Source organism: Bolinopsis microptera, chromosome 7 (genome assembly GCF_026151205.1).
Source record: "Bolinopsis microptera isolate Bmic1 chromosome 7, MBARI_Bmic_1.0, whole genome shotgun sequence".
Taxonomy (NCBI): domain Eukaryota; kingdom Metazoa; phylum Ctenophora; class Tentaculata; order Lobata; family Bolinopsidae; genus Bolinopsis; species Bolinopsis microptera.
In genome coordinates, this window is record NC_087078.1 from 6,780,818 (window position 1) to 6,797,676 (window position 16,859).

The 16,859-nt window shown below is 39.1% G+C and overlaps 3 protein-coding genes across 3 annotated transcripts; 2 read left to right on the forward strand and 1 right to left on the reverse strand.

The window, feature by feature from the left end:
- The first annotated feature begins 333 nt into the window (after positions 1–333).
- On the forward strand, positions 334–1,187 carry LOC134818645 (uncharacterized). The gene is made up of 2 exons (XM_063828284.1): positions 334–942; positions 1,131–1,187. The coding sequence occupies exons 1-2, from the start codon at positions 334–336 to the stop codon at positions 1,185–1,187; spliced, it is 666 nt and encodes a 221-aa protein (XP_063684354.1).
- An 810-nt stretch (positions 1,188–1,997) lies between these two features.
- On the forward strand, positions 1,998–3,345 carry LOC134817779 (actin, cytoplasmic-like). The gene has a single exon (XM_063827104.1). It carries the CDS (start codon positions 2,060–2,062, stop codon positions 3,185–3,187), a length of 1,128 nt encoding a protein of 375 aa, XP_063683174.1. The 5' UTR covers positions 1,998–2,059; the 3' UTR covers positions 3,188–3,345.
- A 1,171-nt stretch (positions 3,346–4,516) lies between these two features.
- LOC134818395 (polyunsaturated fatty acid 5-lipoxygenase-like) lies at positions 4,517–6,735 on the reverse strand. Its single transcript, XM_063827920.1, has one exon. The coding sequence runs from the start codon at positions 6,689–6,691 to the stop codon at positions 4,820–4,822; it is 1,872 nt and encodes a 623-aa protein (XP_063683990.1). The 5' UTR covers positions 6,692–6,735; the 3' UTR covers positions 4,517–4,819.
- Positions 6,736–16,859: the final 10,124 nt, after the last annotated feature.

Here is a 16,859-nt window from a genome sequence, read left to right on the forward strand (position 1 = left end):
TGCAAAGGGGAAGTCTGCCTCCCCTTTGAAAAACGAAAAAATATTTTTGGCTCATAATGATCGGGGTAGCATGAAACATGAACAAAAGTAGTTTCCAAGAAAACTTTGAAAATTTTTGACTTAAAAAATTTTTGACTTAAAAAAGTTTTGACTTGTAAAATTTTCGGGAAAAAATTTTTTCCCAAAACTTTTTAGAAACCTAAATAAAAAAGTTGGCCCTTTTTGGCCCCTTGCCCAGATTTCATGGGGGGCGATGGCCCCCCCTGCCCCCCCCCGCTTCCTACACCCCTGCTGATTTCTGTTGTTAAAGAGAAGAGATGGGAGTTCCACAAGATGGGAATCGACATGAGCTCGGCCTTTGATACCATCAAGAGATCAGTTATCCTGGAACTTTTGGCTGATGCTGGTTGTTGTGAGGATGACATTCGTTTGGCGAGATACTTGCTCTCCAACACCAAATTGAGGATAAAAATCAACAACACCATTTCCTTAGAGTTTGAAACATCCAAGGGTTCGTTTCAAGGTGATGCTGCATCTGGTGCATTCTTCACACTGTACTTTGCTGGAGCTTTGTACCATTTCCGTGCAGTAGTGATTACCATTCGGCCTAACCCACCGTTCAACCCCGAGACCCTCATGCCTATTGAATGGGAATACGCCGACGATGGCGATTTTGCAGACGAGGATGAGGAAACTCTTAAAGAAATGCTGCCCATATGTAAGGAGATCCTTGAAGAATGGAACCTGTTTGTGAACGAGGACAAAACAGAACATGTCCACTTCTACATTGCAAATAAGGACGAGGTAGACGCCAAGGGTGAACCCGTGAAGAACAGAGAGCCCTGGCGCAACACTATTTCTCTTGGATCCAAGCTCTGCAGTAAGGCTGATATCTCTCGCCGATGCATCCTTGCTTACGTTGCCTTTGAGAAATACAGCAAGGTATGGGCAGAGAAATCCCGCATTTCTCTTCCTGTAAAAATCAAGCTGTATGAAGCATTTGTTACCCCTGTTTTATTGTACAACTGTAACAGCTGGGCAGCTCCACAGAACATTATCAATAAAGTTGATGTGTGTCAACGCAAACATCTAAGACGTATCATCAACATGACCTATCCCCGTATCATCAGCAACAAGGACTTGTATGCTCGTTGCAATGTAACTCCACTTTCAGAGAGAGTTCATAAATCCCGCTGGAAAATGTTTGGGCACATTCTTCGTAGCGACTGCAACTCACCACCACAACTAGCTCTAAATTTTGCTGTTGATAGTATGTCAAATATGAGGGGAAGGATTGTTAGACATCAATGTAATATTCTTAAAACTATTTTAGACGATTTGAATAAAAGAAATATTAATTTGAATAATAGTGACGACTTGACAGACTTAAGGTATTTAGCCTCGAACCGCCAATTGTGGAGAAATTTATTTTAAATTTGATTAGTTCGATAATTTCAGTTTTAAGTTCAATTTTTTGCATAATTTTTGATTTTGATAAGTTCAGTTTTAAGTTCCATTTTTTGTATTTATAGTAAGTTTTCAGTTCTACAAGTCTTTTAAGTAGACTTATCAGGTCTTTAGGATGTTCTTAGTAACTACTTTGGATTTGTGTAAAGTTTGATAATATATAGAAATTGCGGTCGGCAAATTTATTTAAGAACATTATGACATATGATCGACTAAGTCCCTGCAAATCTTATGGGGCGCTCAAACGTACTGTCTTAGTCGTATACACCAATTTTAAGCAGTTAGATAATATACACTACATTTACGGACTGCACTAACTGGAGGAGCCCAAAATAAACACGTGGGGCTCACGTGTAACTTTTCAGATAACATCTACATGTACTGTTCATTTTCATGTCCATATAGAGTTAAAATTCGCACAAAATGGATCTTTCCCCGGGATTGCAAGAATATGAGGACACGCGGATGAGAATAACGGCCACGTGATAGTTGTAATATTTAAACTGTGGAGCGAGAGAAAGCAGCACAGTTTATTTCAAACACTTGTAACTTGTTATTTCTTTTGTTGATCTTCCCACTAAATCCTCTCACCATGGATGATGATGTAGCTGCCCTGGTTGTGGACAATGGGTCCGGTATGGTAAAGGCCGGCTTTGCCGGAGATGATGCTCCCCGTGCCGTCTTCCCTTCCATCGTTGGACGACCCAGACATCAAGGTGTCATGGTTGGTATGGGACAGAAGGACTCCTACGTTGGAGACGAGGCCCAGAGCAAGAGAGGCATCCTCACCCTTAAGTACCCCATCGAGCACGGAATTGTCACTAACTGGGATGATATGGAGAAGATCTGGCATCACACCTTCTACAACGAGCTCCGTGTTGCTCCAGAGGAACACCCCGTCCTTCTGACCGAGGCTCCCCTCAACCCTAAGGCCAACAGAGAAAAGATGACCCAGATCATGTTCGAGACCTTCAACACCCCTGCCATGTACGTCGCTATCCAGGCTGTTCTTTCCCTGTACGCTTCTGGTAGAACCACTGGTATCGTCCTGGATTCCGGAGATGGTGTTTCTCACACAGTCCCTATCTATGAAGGTTATGCCCTCCCTCACGCTATCATCCGTCTGGATCTTGCTGGACGTGATCTCACCGACTACCTCATGAAGATCCTGACTGAGAGAGGTTATGCTTTCACCACCACTGCCGAGAGAGAAATCGTCAGAGACATCAAAGAGAAACTCTGCTATGTCGCCATCGACTTCGACCAAGAAATGGCAACTGCTGCCAGTTCCAGCTCCCTCGAGAAGTCTTACGAACTCCCCGATGGACAAGTTATAACCATTGGAAACGAGAGGTTCAGGTGCCCAGAAACCCTCTTCAAACCCTCCTTCATTGGTATGGAGTCTGCCGGTATCAACGAGACTACCTACAATTCCATCATGAAGTGTGATGTCGACATCAGAAAGGATCTGTACGCCAACACTGTCCTTTCCGGAGGTTCGACAATGTTCCCTGGTATCGCTGACAGAATGCAGAAGGAGATCACCGCCCTAGCTCCTCCGACCATGAAGATCAAAATCATTGCTCCTCCTGAGAGGAAATATTCCGTATGGATTGGAGGATCTATTCTTGCTTCTCTGTCCACCTTCCAACAGATGTGGATTTCCAAACAGGAATACGAAGAATCTGGCCCAAGTGTTGTCCATAGGAAATGCTTCTAGGCTGAAGAGTCAGCAAAAAGAACAATAGTTGGACAGTTTGAATTTTTGGGTGAATATTTCATTCCTTAGCTTTGATGATATGGTTGTATTGTGTTTTATAAATTTGTACTTTCAATGAATAATAATTAGCATTTTCAAAAGATATTTTGATTGTCAAATTCTGTCTCCTTTAATGTTGCCACACATAACAAATAATCCACGAGCTGAAATTACTGGCAAAATGGCAGTTGAACTTGACTAGTTGACTGTAAGTGTATAAGACGTGTACATTAAATGATATGTATTCAAATTCAAACAATATAGTGTTGAAATTTTACAAATGCTATCATATTTTCATCATTCACTGCAACTCTCCAGCTACTCTTGTAACTTTGATGTGGGAATCTACAAAGGTAGATTTAAAAATATAAAACCTACTTACTCTTCGTTATATCCAGTTAGAAACTTCTTGTGTGCTACTTCTATCTTTCTATGATGCCATACAAATTCTGATTCCCCAAATTAGGGAACTGAGCACTTTATCTGTCTTCAGGGTGAGTCTGAGGATAAAAAATCCCCACAGAACCAGCACTAACAACCCTTCCTCCCAAACAGGCCACACTCAAAGGAAAATCCCACTTGAGATGTTCCTTCATGGCTAACATAGCCTCTGTCAGGCTAGGTCACAGCCCACAAGCTTACTTTCAGAACGTGGCGAATGAAGTCAACTTCAAGACGCACGATTTTGAACACTGTCCAGGAGAAGCAGAAACATCCCAGCACTTCCTCTGCGAGTGCATCCAGCTCATGACACTCACAATGAGGATACTTGGTGAACCCCTACGGAGGGTATTACCAACAGTAAACTCAACCACAGTGGCGTAACGAAGGGCCCCACTGACCTCGCTTTGAGGGGGGGGGGGGATTAAATCGTCGTTTGAATGTGGTTACACTTACAATTATAAAAAACTTAACTGAGGTACTAGCAAAATGCGCGTTTGTTGTTAACTCGGTGATCAGAGAAGTATTATTAGAATTTAAAATATTCAAAATCTTTCCGTTAACTTTCTATCAAGATTCAGTCATGAATAGACGGATCAGTGATATTTGGTCTTATACATAAAAGAACAAGAATCGGCCGTTTGGCCATAGGCGAAAAAAATATTTGTTTACGTTTTAGAACTTGAAGAAGAAATAATCTTTACACTTTAGTAAGAGGTTTTGAAAAAGAAAAATAGCATTTGAATCGATCAAACCATGCAAAAGATCCAAGCTTAACTTACACCGTGAGTTAAGCTTGCGTGTAACTTTGCAGAATACTTGGTAATAATAACTAATAAGGCAACTCATAAGCTCATTACGTATCATAAGTTTGTTTATTGTTAACTCGGTGATCAGAGGAGTATTATTAGAATTTAAAATATCAAATGTTGCCAAAAACAAAGGCAAAACAGATCATATCAAAAACTTTTGAAAGTTAAACACATTTAGAATTTATAAAACCATGCATATCGCCAATTTTCATTATATATTGCATTTAAGTTTCCTGAAATATCTGAGATCAACTAATAATATATAATCAACTAATAATATAGCACAAAAGAAAAACGTCGCAATAATAAAGCAGTTTGTCATACCTTAATCTGTTCGTTATTAAGTCTGGGTGGTTAGAGGAGTGTTGACTGGACTCAAAACATCATACTTAATATATCGTCCAACGTTTCTATCGTCAATTTTCGCCTTCAACCCCCTCATTTTCTCCGTCATCCGTTGCATACACGCCTCCTGCTCAGGAGCAACAGCCATGTTCTCTCCAAAGATGCCAAGTTTATTCTCTCCAGGGGAGTTGAGGTAGAATCTCTCAATAGGAGAGTACTGTCCCAGGTTATTTGATATGTTCATGGTAATGAAGTGGATCTCCAACACAGGAAGAGTGTCCAGTATCATATCCATGGTGACATTTGTATCTTGTTTAGGAGGAGGGAGGGTCATGCACGAGGGGACATTCGGCGGGAAGGTGTAAGTGGTGAATGACTGGAAGTTGACCGCGCAGTGGAACACAGAGATGTTGACGATGACGCATGTTAGATACTCAACTAGCTGTTCTCTATTGGCCATTGATCGTGGAAAACCAGCACCGTTTTCGTAGCCATGGAAGCCAGAGTCAACCAAGTCTTTGAAGACGTTCTGAAGCTCAAGATCTTTGACGACGTCTTCATCGGAGGGGTATGTCAAATTTACCATCTCAGAGACGTATTCACCGATGATTTTCCAGTGGTCAAGAGTGTCGTCTCTGTATAAATACTCAGGGATGTCTTCGACACCACGTTTTTCAAAGTTCTTTTCTAGATTCAGGTCCGCGTAATCAAAGGTTTGGTAGTGGTTGTGTAAAAGTATTTCTAAGCTATCACCTGCTGAGAGGAATAAGGCCAAGGCATTCTGAGCAGGATTTATCAGCACAGCTCTTGCTTGAACATTGACCGCGATTACTCCTTGAATGTGGGGCTGCAATAACCTAAAGATGGGATGGGCATTTGGCAGGTTTCGGTAAGCTGCTACTGCAAAGATTTCGTTGGTGGCGTGACCTCTAGCGTAGTGGGTGCAAACAGTATATACGCTCAGGTCAGCACACCTGAACCACATTTTGGCATATAGCCAGGCTAAATGTTCTGGGTCATTCAAATCCGTTATATCAGAACTAGGAGGGGACCACCAAGTTTCGGGCTCCCCATCAGCTCTGTTTTCTAATCGAATAAGAACAGGAACCAACTTTCCATCGTCTCTCTGATACAAAAGACAATCGGCGAGACACACATACCAAGTTTGTGCTGTTCCGGTCAGCTTTTTGCTGAATGCCCCACCATGAGGGATACCAATTAATTCGTCGAAGCAAACCTCAAACAAATGTCCTTGTCCTATCACGTCCTGTACGGATTTACCTTCCAATGCGTGGTCGGGAACTGTTCCTCCAGCCCAGCGTCCCTCCAGGGATGTTACCCTACTGATAAGCATAGCGTTGGGGCCACACAGCATCTGTCTTCCGAACTCCTCATCCTGACGGAATACTTTGGAAATTTTCAATGCATCAAGGACAAGTTCTTTGGGCCATTCCATTTCATCTGATTGCTCTTTCATATAATCTCTGTAATGCTGAAAAGAGTCGGCCTTTTCCTCTTTGTACGTTCCCAAGATTTTTTCCTTTATATTTGACAAAACTTTACTTTTAATCTTTGCCAGTCCTTCAGCCCTCAAATCGTTAAAAGCGTCTAATTTTGCTTCCCTAAACTTCAGAAACCTCGGAAGATTGTCATACTCCATGATGTTCAAATAACCGGGATAAAAATATTCACTTGATTCATTTTTGAAATCATTCCACTGAACCAAGGAGTGAATGGTTTGCAAATCTTCTTCTCTTGCTTTGATGATGAAGTCCTCAGTTTCTTGGTGTTTCAGAGTTCCAGCTCCTTCTCGAACGAGAAAATGTGGCGGGCATCCCAATTCGGCAACAGTAGGGTTTCCTCGCATCGGGTTATGAGGGTACACAAAGTTCTTGATGGGAAAACGGTAAGGGTCCCGGTTATACGGCAACTAGAACGAACACCGATGGGACATTAAGACAACATTAAGACACATTAAGACAACAATAAGACAACAATAAGACAACATTAAGACACATTAAGACAAAAATAAGACAACATTAAGACACCAATAAGACAACATTAAGACAACATTAACGCAACAAACATCAATAAGACAACAAACGATAAGACAACATTAAGACAACATTAAGGCATCATGAAGGCAACATTAAAGCAACAAATTCGTTTAAGACAACAAATTATGTATAACAGTATAACACTATTTCTTCGAATATATTTTACTTTGTCAAATTATATTTTACTTCATCAACTGAGTTAGAGTAATACGAAATTGTGTGACTTTTATGTTTTACTTCATCAACTGTTCTTAAAAAGTATGATAGAATATAGAAAGCAAAATAGTTTACTGCTCGAAAGTTTAACTGTGAAAGAATGGTCACCGTATAAAAAACGTAAATAAAACAATGTGAATATAGCCATAGGAGGCCGAGTTGCAGAAAGACTTGCGACCCAAGACTCTTAGTCTTACTGAACCTCCAGGGATCATTATTTCAATAAAAGAATAAAGCGCCGCTATCATCTATAATTCGATTGGAGCAGCAATAAATAGACAAACAAACTCGGTCTTATCCATAACCCTAGTTTGTGCAAGGATTAAAATAATAATAATAATTAACTTGCAATAGAGTGGAAAATGAACATATATGCAACAATAAAAATGCAAATTCAATAAACGAATTATTCGTTATAATTGTTAGGCTGCAAGCTTGGCTACCCCGTACTCATAAAATAATCCACAACCTTCTAGAATATTCTGAGCGGCTTACTATCGGGTGGCACCGTCTCTCTGCCGAATCTCAGTAATTGTAAACAACGAAGCCTCTATTTCACAGCCAATGAGCGGGCCTATGAAGGAAAGATCTCAAGTTGAGAAGGTGAAAGACATTTTTCCAAATACAGGGTGTACCACTACCACAGACAGATTAACCCATTAGTGATGATAGGGTTGTTTACGGCCTTTCTTTTTTAGAGGCTATAGATGACAAACAAAAATATTTGATTACACAAATTTTATGCACAGTAGGGTCGGCGGGGGCCTTCGTTACGCCACTGGACTCTCACAGTCACGGTGATCTGCCTTTCAAACATTGATTAGGTTAACAATAACGAGGTGTCGTACGTCACCTCAAGATCAGGTAACAGGGAGCTGACCAGGCCAGAACCCAATTGACTGGGTCTGCAGATGTCACGTGATTATGAGCCTTAGGTCACGTGACTTTGACGACATCAGAGCTTGTTCTCCGTTTTCCACTCATTGAACCAGGACCCAGGTGAGCTCACATGCTTGTGAATGTGGAATGTGATTGAATGTATGTGTTCTTAAAAAGTATGATAGAATATAGAAAGCAAAATAGTTTACTGCTCGAAAGTTTAATTGTGAAAGAATGGTCACCGTATAAAAAACGTAAATAAAACAATGTGAATATAGCCATAGGAGGCCGAGTTGCAGAAAGACTTGCGACCCAAGACTCTTAGTCTTACTGAACCTCCAGGGATCATTATTTCAATAAAAGAATAAAGCGCCGCTGTCATCTATAATTCGATTGGAGCAGCAATAAATAGAGAAACAAACTCGGTCTTATCCATAACCCTTGTTTGTGCAAGGATTAAAATAATAATAATAATTAACTTGCAATAGAGTGGAAAATGAACATACCTTATCGGACCTTATTTGGACGGATATTACTTGAACGCTGGAGGCCCTAGCGTTCATTTTAATGTCCGTCCAAATAAGGTCCGATAAGGTATGCGAAATTGAAGAAATAAAACTATAGCGGGAAAATGGGCGATTAGGTTTGGCCTCTATACGGCCACTATACGGCCTCTATATAGATTTTATACAGCCACTATACGGCCTTTATCTGGCCTTTATACGGCCACTATACGGCCACTTAAAAGATATTTTACATGGCCTTTATAGTTCGGAATATGGGCCTAATGAGTAACTAACAATTAAATAATTAAGTTAATTAGTCGTGATAATTGGAAATTATTCCGATTAACTTGTGGTCTTTACAATTATTGGGCAATTAAAACTTCATGAAGGTCACGGGTGCTAAGCGACAAAAGTTGCGGGCAACGATTTCCTGAAGGCTAGTGAAAAACCCGTGACAATCAGATGTTTGCAAGCAGAGCTAGACGTTAGACATTATAGACACACGCTACACATGATCTCAGCTATACTATTATGAGTATTTATGATTTAATTTGAAGATCAAAATGCTTACCAGGGCATGTAGGTATATCACAGTCATCGTAATTATTGTTAGGATCGTCCGGATCAATAACATAACACCAGGGGTCTGGTGAACTGAGGAAAATTACGACTTATGAATTATAATGAAGAATTTCTAAAAGTAAAATAAAGAAATTTCTCAGATCATTTATATTCCAAAGCCCCTTCATTGCAGTTTTATTGTAGATTTAACTTAAATCTACAATAAATGTTTGTGCCCTTACCTTGTGCTCGACTTGATAGCAATGATTATGGACCACTACCAGATATCAGATATTGAAGACTTACCCGGCTGGATTTCTGCAATAGTTCTCTAGCAGTCCTGCATCAGGGTAACTGAAAATGTTTTTGTAATGAGATATTTTTCTAAAGTAGGTAGTGTTGTGGATCGTAACTAACAATTTGGCTTCTGTCGAGAGCCCTTTCAGAAACATTTCGAAGTTTGGGTGTAAAATTATTTAGGACGCTCGATTAAATAAAGTACATGTCTCATCTTCCAAAATCCGAATAATCTAGATAAGAATAAATCTAAATCTGGATTATGCCGTATTGTGGCCGCCTGTGGGTGAGACTAGCTTATACCTGTTGTGCCTTAGAAGCACAAAAAAAACTTACTATGAAAACTCATAATCAGCTATTTCAGAGTCCCATCTCCTGCAGACCAATCCTGTTGCTGAGTTAGATACAGTTCCCCTGTAGTCTATTCCTTTCACATCCGCTTTATCAACACACTCGTCTGGAGCTGGAGTTAATCCATTTGTATTCTTTTTAGAAACGTTGATAATGCTCCAGCAACCCCTCCTCCAGCAGCTCCAGTGACCCCTCCTCCAGCAGCTCCAGCAACCCCTCCTCCAGCAGCTCCAGCAACCCCTCCTCCAGCAGCTCCAGCAACCCCTCCTCCAGCAGCTCCGGCGACCCCTCCTCCCGCAGCTCCGGCGACCCCTCCTCCAGCAGCTCCAGCAACCCCTCCTCCAGCAGCTCCAGCGACCCCTCCTCCAGCAGCTCCAGCGACCCCTCCTCCCGCAGCCCCAAATACACCACCTCCTCCAGCAGCTCGTCGGACACGAGTGAGGAACATCAGCATTGACGGAGCTTTGGTTGAATACAGGACAGTACTCAACTTGACCATCAACGGGAAATCTCTTTCAACAGTCCTAGAAGAAACAGGCATCTGTCGATCGCACTTCTACAGAAAAAGGTGCATTGCAGAAGCAGCACTCGTGGACAGACAATCCCTTGAGAGCTCGTTCCTGCAGCTACGTAAAGTAACGCTCCAAACCGTATACCCAGCGGCAAAAGATATCTGCAACAGAAAACATAGAGACCTAACACGCCTTTATGCTCAAGGAAACGCCCTGAAGCCTGAAACTCGTTATTAAGATATATGTTTTATTCTATATTGTAAACCAGTTATTTCAGTATCAATTTATCATCGTTATATTGTAAACCAGTTATTTTATTATCAATTTTACCAAAACCCATATTCATGGGTAGAGTGGACCGCTGCCAGTGTCTCTCTTTCCCAAACAAAATGATATTAATTTGATTGACCGTTCTCAAATGCAAAATGATACCGAGAATGAAATCGGTCGCTCGCTTTTTCCATTCATTCACGGCTTACGAATTGTAATAAATTTCGATTGATTACATCAGTCAGATGCTGTAAAAATCTCTTTGGGTTGCGTTCGGATCGATACCTAGTATTTCGGGGTAACTGTAAGGGTAGTAGTTATTGCTTATTGAATTAGCTGAAGTTTATTGAATCTTTATTGCCGAGTACAGCTGCCTTTGGGTAGATCTTCTTAATCTATTACAATTGTAAATGAATGGGAAAAGCGAGCGACCGATTTCATTCTCGGTATCATTTTGCATTTGAGAACGGTCAATCAAATTAATATCATTTTGTTTGGGAAAGAGAGACACTGGCAGCGGTCCACTCTACCCATGAATATGGGTTTTGGTAAAATATCATCTCTTTTTGATTATAATGTCAGGGTACTTTATAAAGTCGAAATATAAACTGATATCTTCATTAATTAATAAGGAGGAAGTTTCAACGATTTCGAAATTTTCCTTTAAAAACATTTCCTTGTGTTTAGGTAAGCATATCGGTCGATCACTGACTGAATATGCCACCTAATACTCATTCAAGTTGGCATTAAATTCATATATAATGACATTAAACTGTCGTGGCAAAGCAGAATTTGTTGGAAATCACGAATGAGCAAAATTCTCACCTTTCGCACGTGCAAACTTTGAGCGGACGTTGCGTGCGCATCCAATATTGAATCGCCGTAAATTTTTTCATGTAATTGTTTTATATATAGCTTGATAAGCATGCAAAGTTTCAAAGTATTTCAAGAAGAACTGTAATCACAACGGCACTCTAAAGTTGACAGAAAATGACGAAAACAGCAATTTTCAGTGATTTTAGCAATTTTCTATCAATTTGGGCGTGTCCCCACGTGTGCAAATTTTCGATTTTCAACTTCAAAACTAGCCTAATGCACAATTTATACCTATAGGAAGCAGAACTGAGCTCCTCAACTCAAGGCATGGCCCAACACCAGAGAATACTAAATCGCAAAATTGACGTTTTTATAAAATAATTCTTCAAAAAAGCACAAACTTCAATGACGAATATCTTTATGAAGGAGCAAGCTAGAAAAACTTTCCGGTAGATTTTCAGAATGCTTGAACAATTATCTAAGATGAAAATTTCCTCAGATTTTGAATAAAATTACTCCTTAATGGTTTAAAATTAATTTTAAAAGTTATTACTTTGTCAAAAATCAAGTTTTAAAAACGGTTAACTTGATGACGTCATCAAGGGGTGTTTATGACGTCAAATAATTTTTTTATACAATGTAAACTAAAGTGTAAACAATTTTTTGCAAAACCTGTGGTCGGAAATGGCTTTATCTTTTATACTTTTGAATCTATGGACAATTAAATACAGGCTACAATTGACTGGCAAAGCGTCTATCCCTGAATATGTATGTATATCACAATGCTGGCAAGCATAACCGTTGCCCTTATATTCACAACACTATGTACCCCCTATACTATTGTATCCCCTTTATTGTTTTCCAGGCATTAAGACTCATCGAAAGTAGTTCAGCAGGTATATTTAAGTTCAAAACATTCTAATTCAATGTTAAAGATGACAGGAATAAGAAATAGTTATGTGGAGGTTTTTAAGAAATTTGCGCAAAATACGCGCCAGCATGTTATACGTAATTAGGTAAAAAACCCAAAATCGCCATATTCAGGTGCCTTAAAAACCATGTTAAAATCGAGTTAGAGATCTGAAACTTTGCAGAGCGTCTAGACCTTGTCCAAATCGACTGTAAAAAAAATTTCATGTTGCAGGAGTATCGGGAAGTGGGTTTTCTGGAACCCCTGTTTTACAACAGATTGTCGTGAAGTATAGTATATAATATGTATATATGTATAGACGCTTTGGCAGTCAATTATAGCCTACATTTAAGTGTCCATAGATTCAAAAGTATAAAAGATACAGTCATTTCGAACCACAGGTTTTAAAGATAATTGTTTATACTTTAGTTTACACTATATTGAAAAATAATTTATCGTCATAATCATCACTTGATGACGTCATCAATTTAAGTGTTTTTAAAACTTGATTTTTGACAAAGTAACAACTTTTCAAATCGATATTACACCATTAAAAAGTAATTTTATTCAAAATCTGAGGACATTTTTATCTTAGATAATTGTTCAAGCATTCTGAAAATCTACCGGAAAAGTTTCCTACCTTACTCCTTCATAAAGATATTCGCTATTGAAGTTAGTGCTTTTTTGAAGAATAATTTTATAAAAACACAAAAGTTGTGAATTAGTATTCTCTGGTGTTGGACCATCCCTTGGGTTGTGGAGCTCAATTTTGCTTCCTAAAGGTCTAAATTGTGTTATAGACTAGTTTTAAAGTTAAAAATCGAAAAGTTGCACACGTGGGGACACGCCCAAATTGATTTAAAATAGCTTATATCACTGAAAATTGTTATTTTCACGATTTTTATCAACTTTGGAGTCCCGTTGTGATTCAAGTTCTTGTTGAAATCTTCTGAAACTTTGCATGCTTATTAAACTATATATTAAATACCACTATGCAAAATTTTGCGGCGATTCAATATTGTATGCGCACGCAACGTCCGCTCAAAGTTTGTACGTGCGAAAGGTGAGAATTTTGCTCATTCGTGATATCGAATATATTCTGCTTTCCCACGATATTTAAATGGCATTATATATGAATTAAATGCCAACTTGAATGAATAAAAAGTGCCATATTCAGTCTGTTATCGACAGATATACCTACCTAAACACAAGGAAACGTTTTCAAAGGTAAAATTTCGAAATCGTTGAAATTACCTCCTTATTAATGAAGTTTCGACTTTGTAAATTATCCTGACATTATAATCAAAAAGAGATGATATTTGACCAAAACCCATAATCATGGGTAGAGTGAACCGCTGCCAGTGTCTCTGATCTTTTCCAAACAAAAGGAAATGATATTAATTTGAGGAACCGTCCGCAAATGCAAATTGATACCGAGAATGAAATCGGTCGCTCGCTTTTCCCATTCATTCACGGCTTACGAATTGTAATAAAGCTTATTGAATGGGAAAAGCGAGCGACCGATTTCATTCTCGGTATCAATTTGCATTTGCGGACGGTTCCTCAAATTAATATCATTTCCTTTTGTTTGGAAAAGATCAGAGACACTGGCAGCGGTTCACTCTACCCATGATTATGGGTTTTGGTCAAATATATATATATATATATATCACGACAATCTGTCGTAAAACAGGGGTTCTAGAAAACCCATTTCCCGATACTCCTGAAACCTGAAACTTTTTTTGCAGTCGATTTGATCAACGTCTAGACGCCCTGAAAAATTTCAGATCTCTAACTCAATTTTAACATGGTTTTTAAGGCACCTGAATATGGCGATTTTGTGTTTTTTACCGAATTTCGTATAACAGTGCTGGCGAGTATTTTATGCAAATTTCTTAAAAATCTCAACATAACTATTTTTTATTCCTGTCATCTTTGACATCAAATTAGAATGTTTTGAACTAAAAATAATTCTGCTTAACGACTTCCGATGAGTCTTAATGCCTGGAAAACTCCTGCCGGAGGCGGCGGCCTTCGGCCGCCGCCACCGGCCGGAGTGCACGCTTCGCGTGCACAAAAGAGGCTTGTAACGTGTACCAAAGGGGGTATAATAGTAAAGGGGGTATAATAGTAAAGGGGGTATAATAGTAAATGGGGAACATAGTATACCCACAATAAATGCAACGGTCGTGCTTGCCAGCACTGTGATTTAACATCAATTTAAATTTCCGACTTTTAACTAGCAGTCCAAAGTATCCAAAGGTAAATTCAAAAATCTGTGTTTGTGTAATGATCCTACCCTTTTTAACTGCGGCAATGAAATCCCGGCCGTATATTACATATTCTAAACATTTTGTTGCATTAATGTAGTCTTAAAAGAGTTTGTTGTCTTAATGTTGTTTTAAAGAATTTGTTGTTTTAATGTTGTCTTAAATGAGTTTGTTGTCTTAATGTTGTCTTAATGGTGTCTTAATGTTGTCTTAATTGAGTTTGTTGTCTTAATGTTGTCTTAATGTTGTCTTAATGTTGTCTTAATGTTGTCTTAATATTTTATCATATTTTGTTGTCTTATCGGTGTTCGTTGTCTTATTGTTGTCTTATTGTTGTCTTATTGTTGTCTTAATGTTGTCTTATCGTTTGTTGTCTTATTGGTGTTTGTTGCGTTAACGTTGTCTTATTGTTGTCTTAATGTTGTCTTAATGTTGTCTTATTGTTGTCTTATTGTTGTCTTAATGTTGTCTTAATGTCCCATCGGTGTTCGTTCAAGTTGCCCAAAACCCATAATTAGGTAGAGTGTACCGTTGCAGTGTCTCCCTTTCCCAAACAAATGGAAATGATATCAATTGGAATAACCGTTCTCAAATGCACAATTATACCGAGAATGAAACTAATTCTATAGGAAGCAAGTGTAAATTGTACTGCATACCGCTTCATTTGCTATGCAAGATACCTCGAATCTAACTAAAATCAGGGGGTAAGATACCCGGGCAAGGGTAAGATTTAGATACGAGGACGTGTGGGTTATGAAGAGAGAGATGGTTGATCGTCTAGGTTTGAGATAGGGTTGATTATAGGTTCAGGACTTGAGTTCCAACAGACTATCTGTCTGTTCCCACAATGGAACTTGTAGGTTGCGTTGTGTTTTAGTTAGAGTGAGTTGACCAAATAATACGACTTGAAATCGGGTTGGTTGTATCAATGTATAAATGTATCAATGTATCAATGTATCAATGTATAAATGTATCAATGTATCAATGTATCAATGTATCAATGTATCAATGTATCAATGTATCAATGTATCAATGTATCAATGTATCAATGTATCAATGTATCAATGTATCAATGTATCAATGTATCAATGTATCAATGTATCAATGTATCAATGTATCAATGTATCAATGTATCAATGTATCAATGTATCAATGTATCAATGTATCAATGTATCAATGTATCAATGTATCAATGTATCAATGTATCAATGTATCAATGTATCAATGTATCAATGTATCAATGTATCAATGTATCAATGTATCAATGTATCAATATATCAATGTATTAACAATTAGGAACGATGATAGGTTTTACTATGTCTTTGGGATGCAGTCAGGAAGTCAAGAAGTGAGGAATTATGGGTGTGCCCAGGGGTTTTATAGGTTGTATCACATGTCTATCATGGGACTGCTACGTGTGACCCATACGGTGAGTTTCGAGGTCCTGATTGGTTGGGACCATTGACGTAGGATTTACACACACGGAAACGATTATATTCATCATCGTTTCCGCTAGCAGCATGAGCTGGACCATTACCCCATTGTTCTCATTACCCCATTGTTCTCATTGTTCTCATTGTTCTCATTGTTCTCATTGTTCTCATTGTTCTCATTACTGGGCGGCGCTCAGCCTGTCATTCCGCCGAATCTTTATTCGTTATTATGTTTATGAAAATGATAGCCTGGGGTCCCCACTTATAGGTAATGTTATTACTTTGTAATAAATGGCATAAAATTGAAATTTTTGTTTAACTGTATTAAGGGTGTTGATTTGTAGCGCAATGCACTACTGGGTCGCGCCGCGCATCAAATAATTCTTCTCGCAACCACACGTATGCAAATCGGCGAGATGCGAAGGATTGACATCGTGAATCAAGTGTTGATTTGGAATCCGGATTGCTCTAACCAGAGCCCTCTCGCTTGCAGTAGCGCGCGACCGCCGTAGGCACATGGCTATGTGAAGAATCCGGATGTTGTGAAGTAAAAAGACAGGTTCTTGCTTACCTGGGGACCTCAGGCTATCATGTTCATTAACACAATAGAGATTCGGCGGAATGACAGGCTAAGCGCGGCTTTGACGGATGCAAATGTTACTCGTCTAAATTTCTTCGCAGTAGCGCGCGCCGCTTTCCTCTCGAAATGTTATGGCAAGTGCTACGAAGTAGCGCGCGCCGGGCCAGATCATTAACAATGGTCAAGTAAGTTCTTGCCGCTTTAGGAATTAGCACAATTGACGGTACAGAGAAGTTTTATTTATTACAAATGTGATTATCTTAACCCCACTGATACATCATTGAAATCAATAAAATGATAGTACTGCAGGCTATCGGTTTATGGGGTGGCCCATAAGTGACTACCCACACGCAACCTTTTAATAACTCACGTAATTC

Bases quoted from the DNA above. Each gene is read 5' to 3' on its own strand.
- LOC134818395 (XM_063827920.1), bottom strand. From the start codon at position 6,691: ATGCGAGGAAACCCTACTGTTGCCGAATTGGGATGCCCGCCACATTTT.
- LOC134818645 (XM_063828284.1), top strand. From the start codon at position 334: ATGGGAATCGACATGAGCTCGGCCTTTGATACCATCAAGAGATCAGTT. The intron at 943-1,130 runs GTATGGGCAGAG...CCGTATCATCAG, and splicing joins CCTTTGAGAAATACAGCAAG to CAACAAGGACTTGTATGCTC.
- LOC134817779 (XM_063827104.1), top strand. From the start codon at position 2,060: ATGGATGATGATGTAGCTGCCCTGGTTGTGGACAATGGGTCCGGTATG.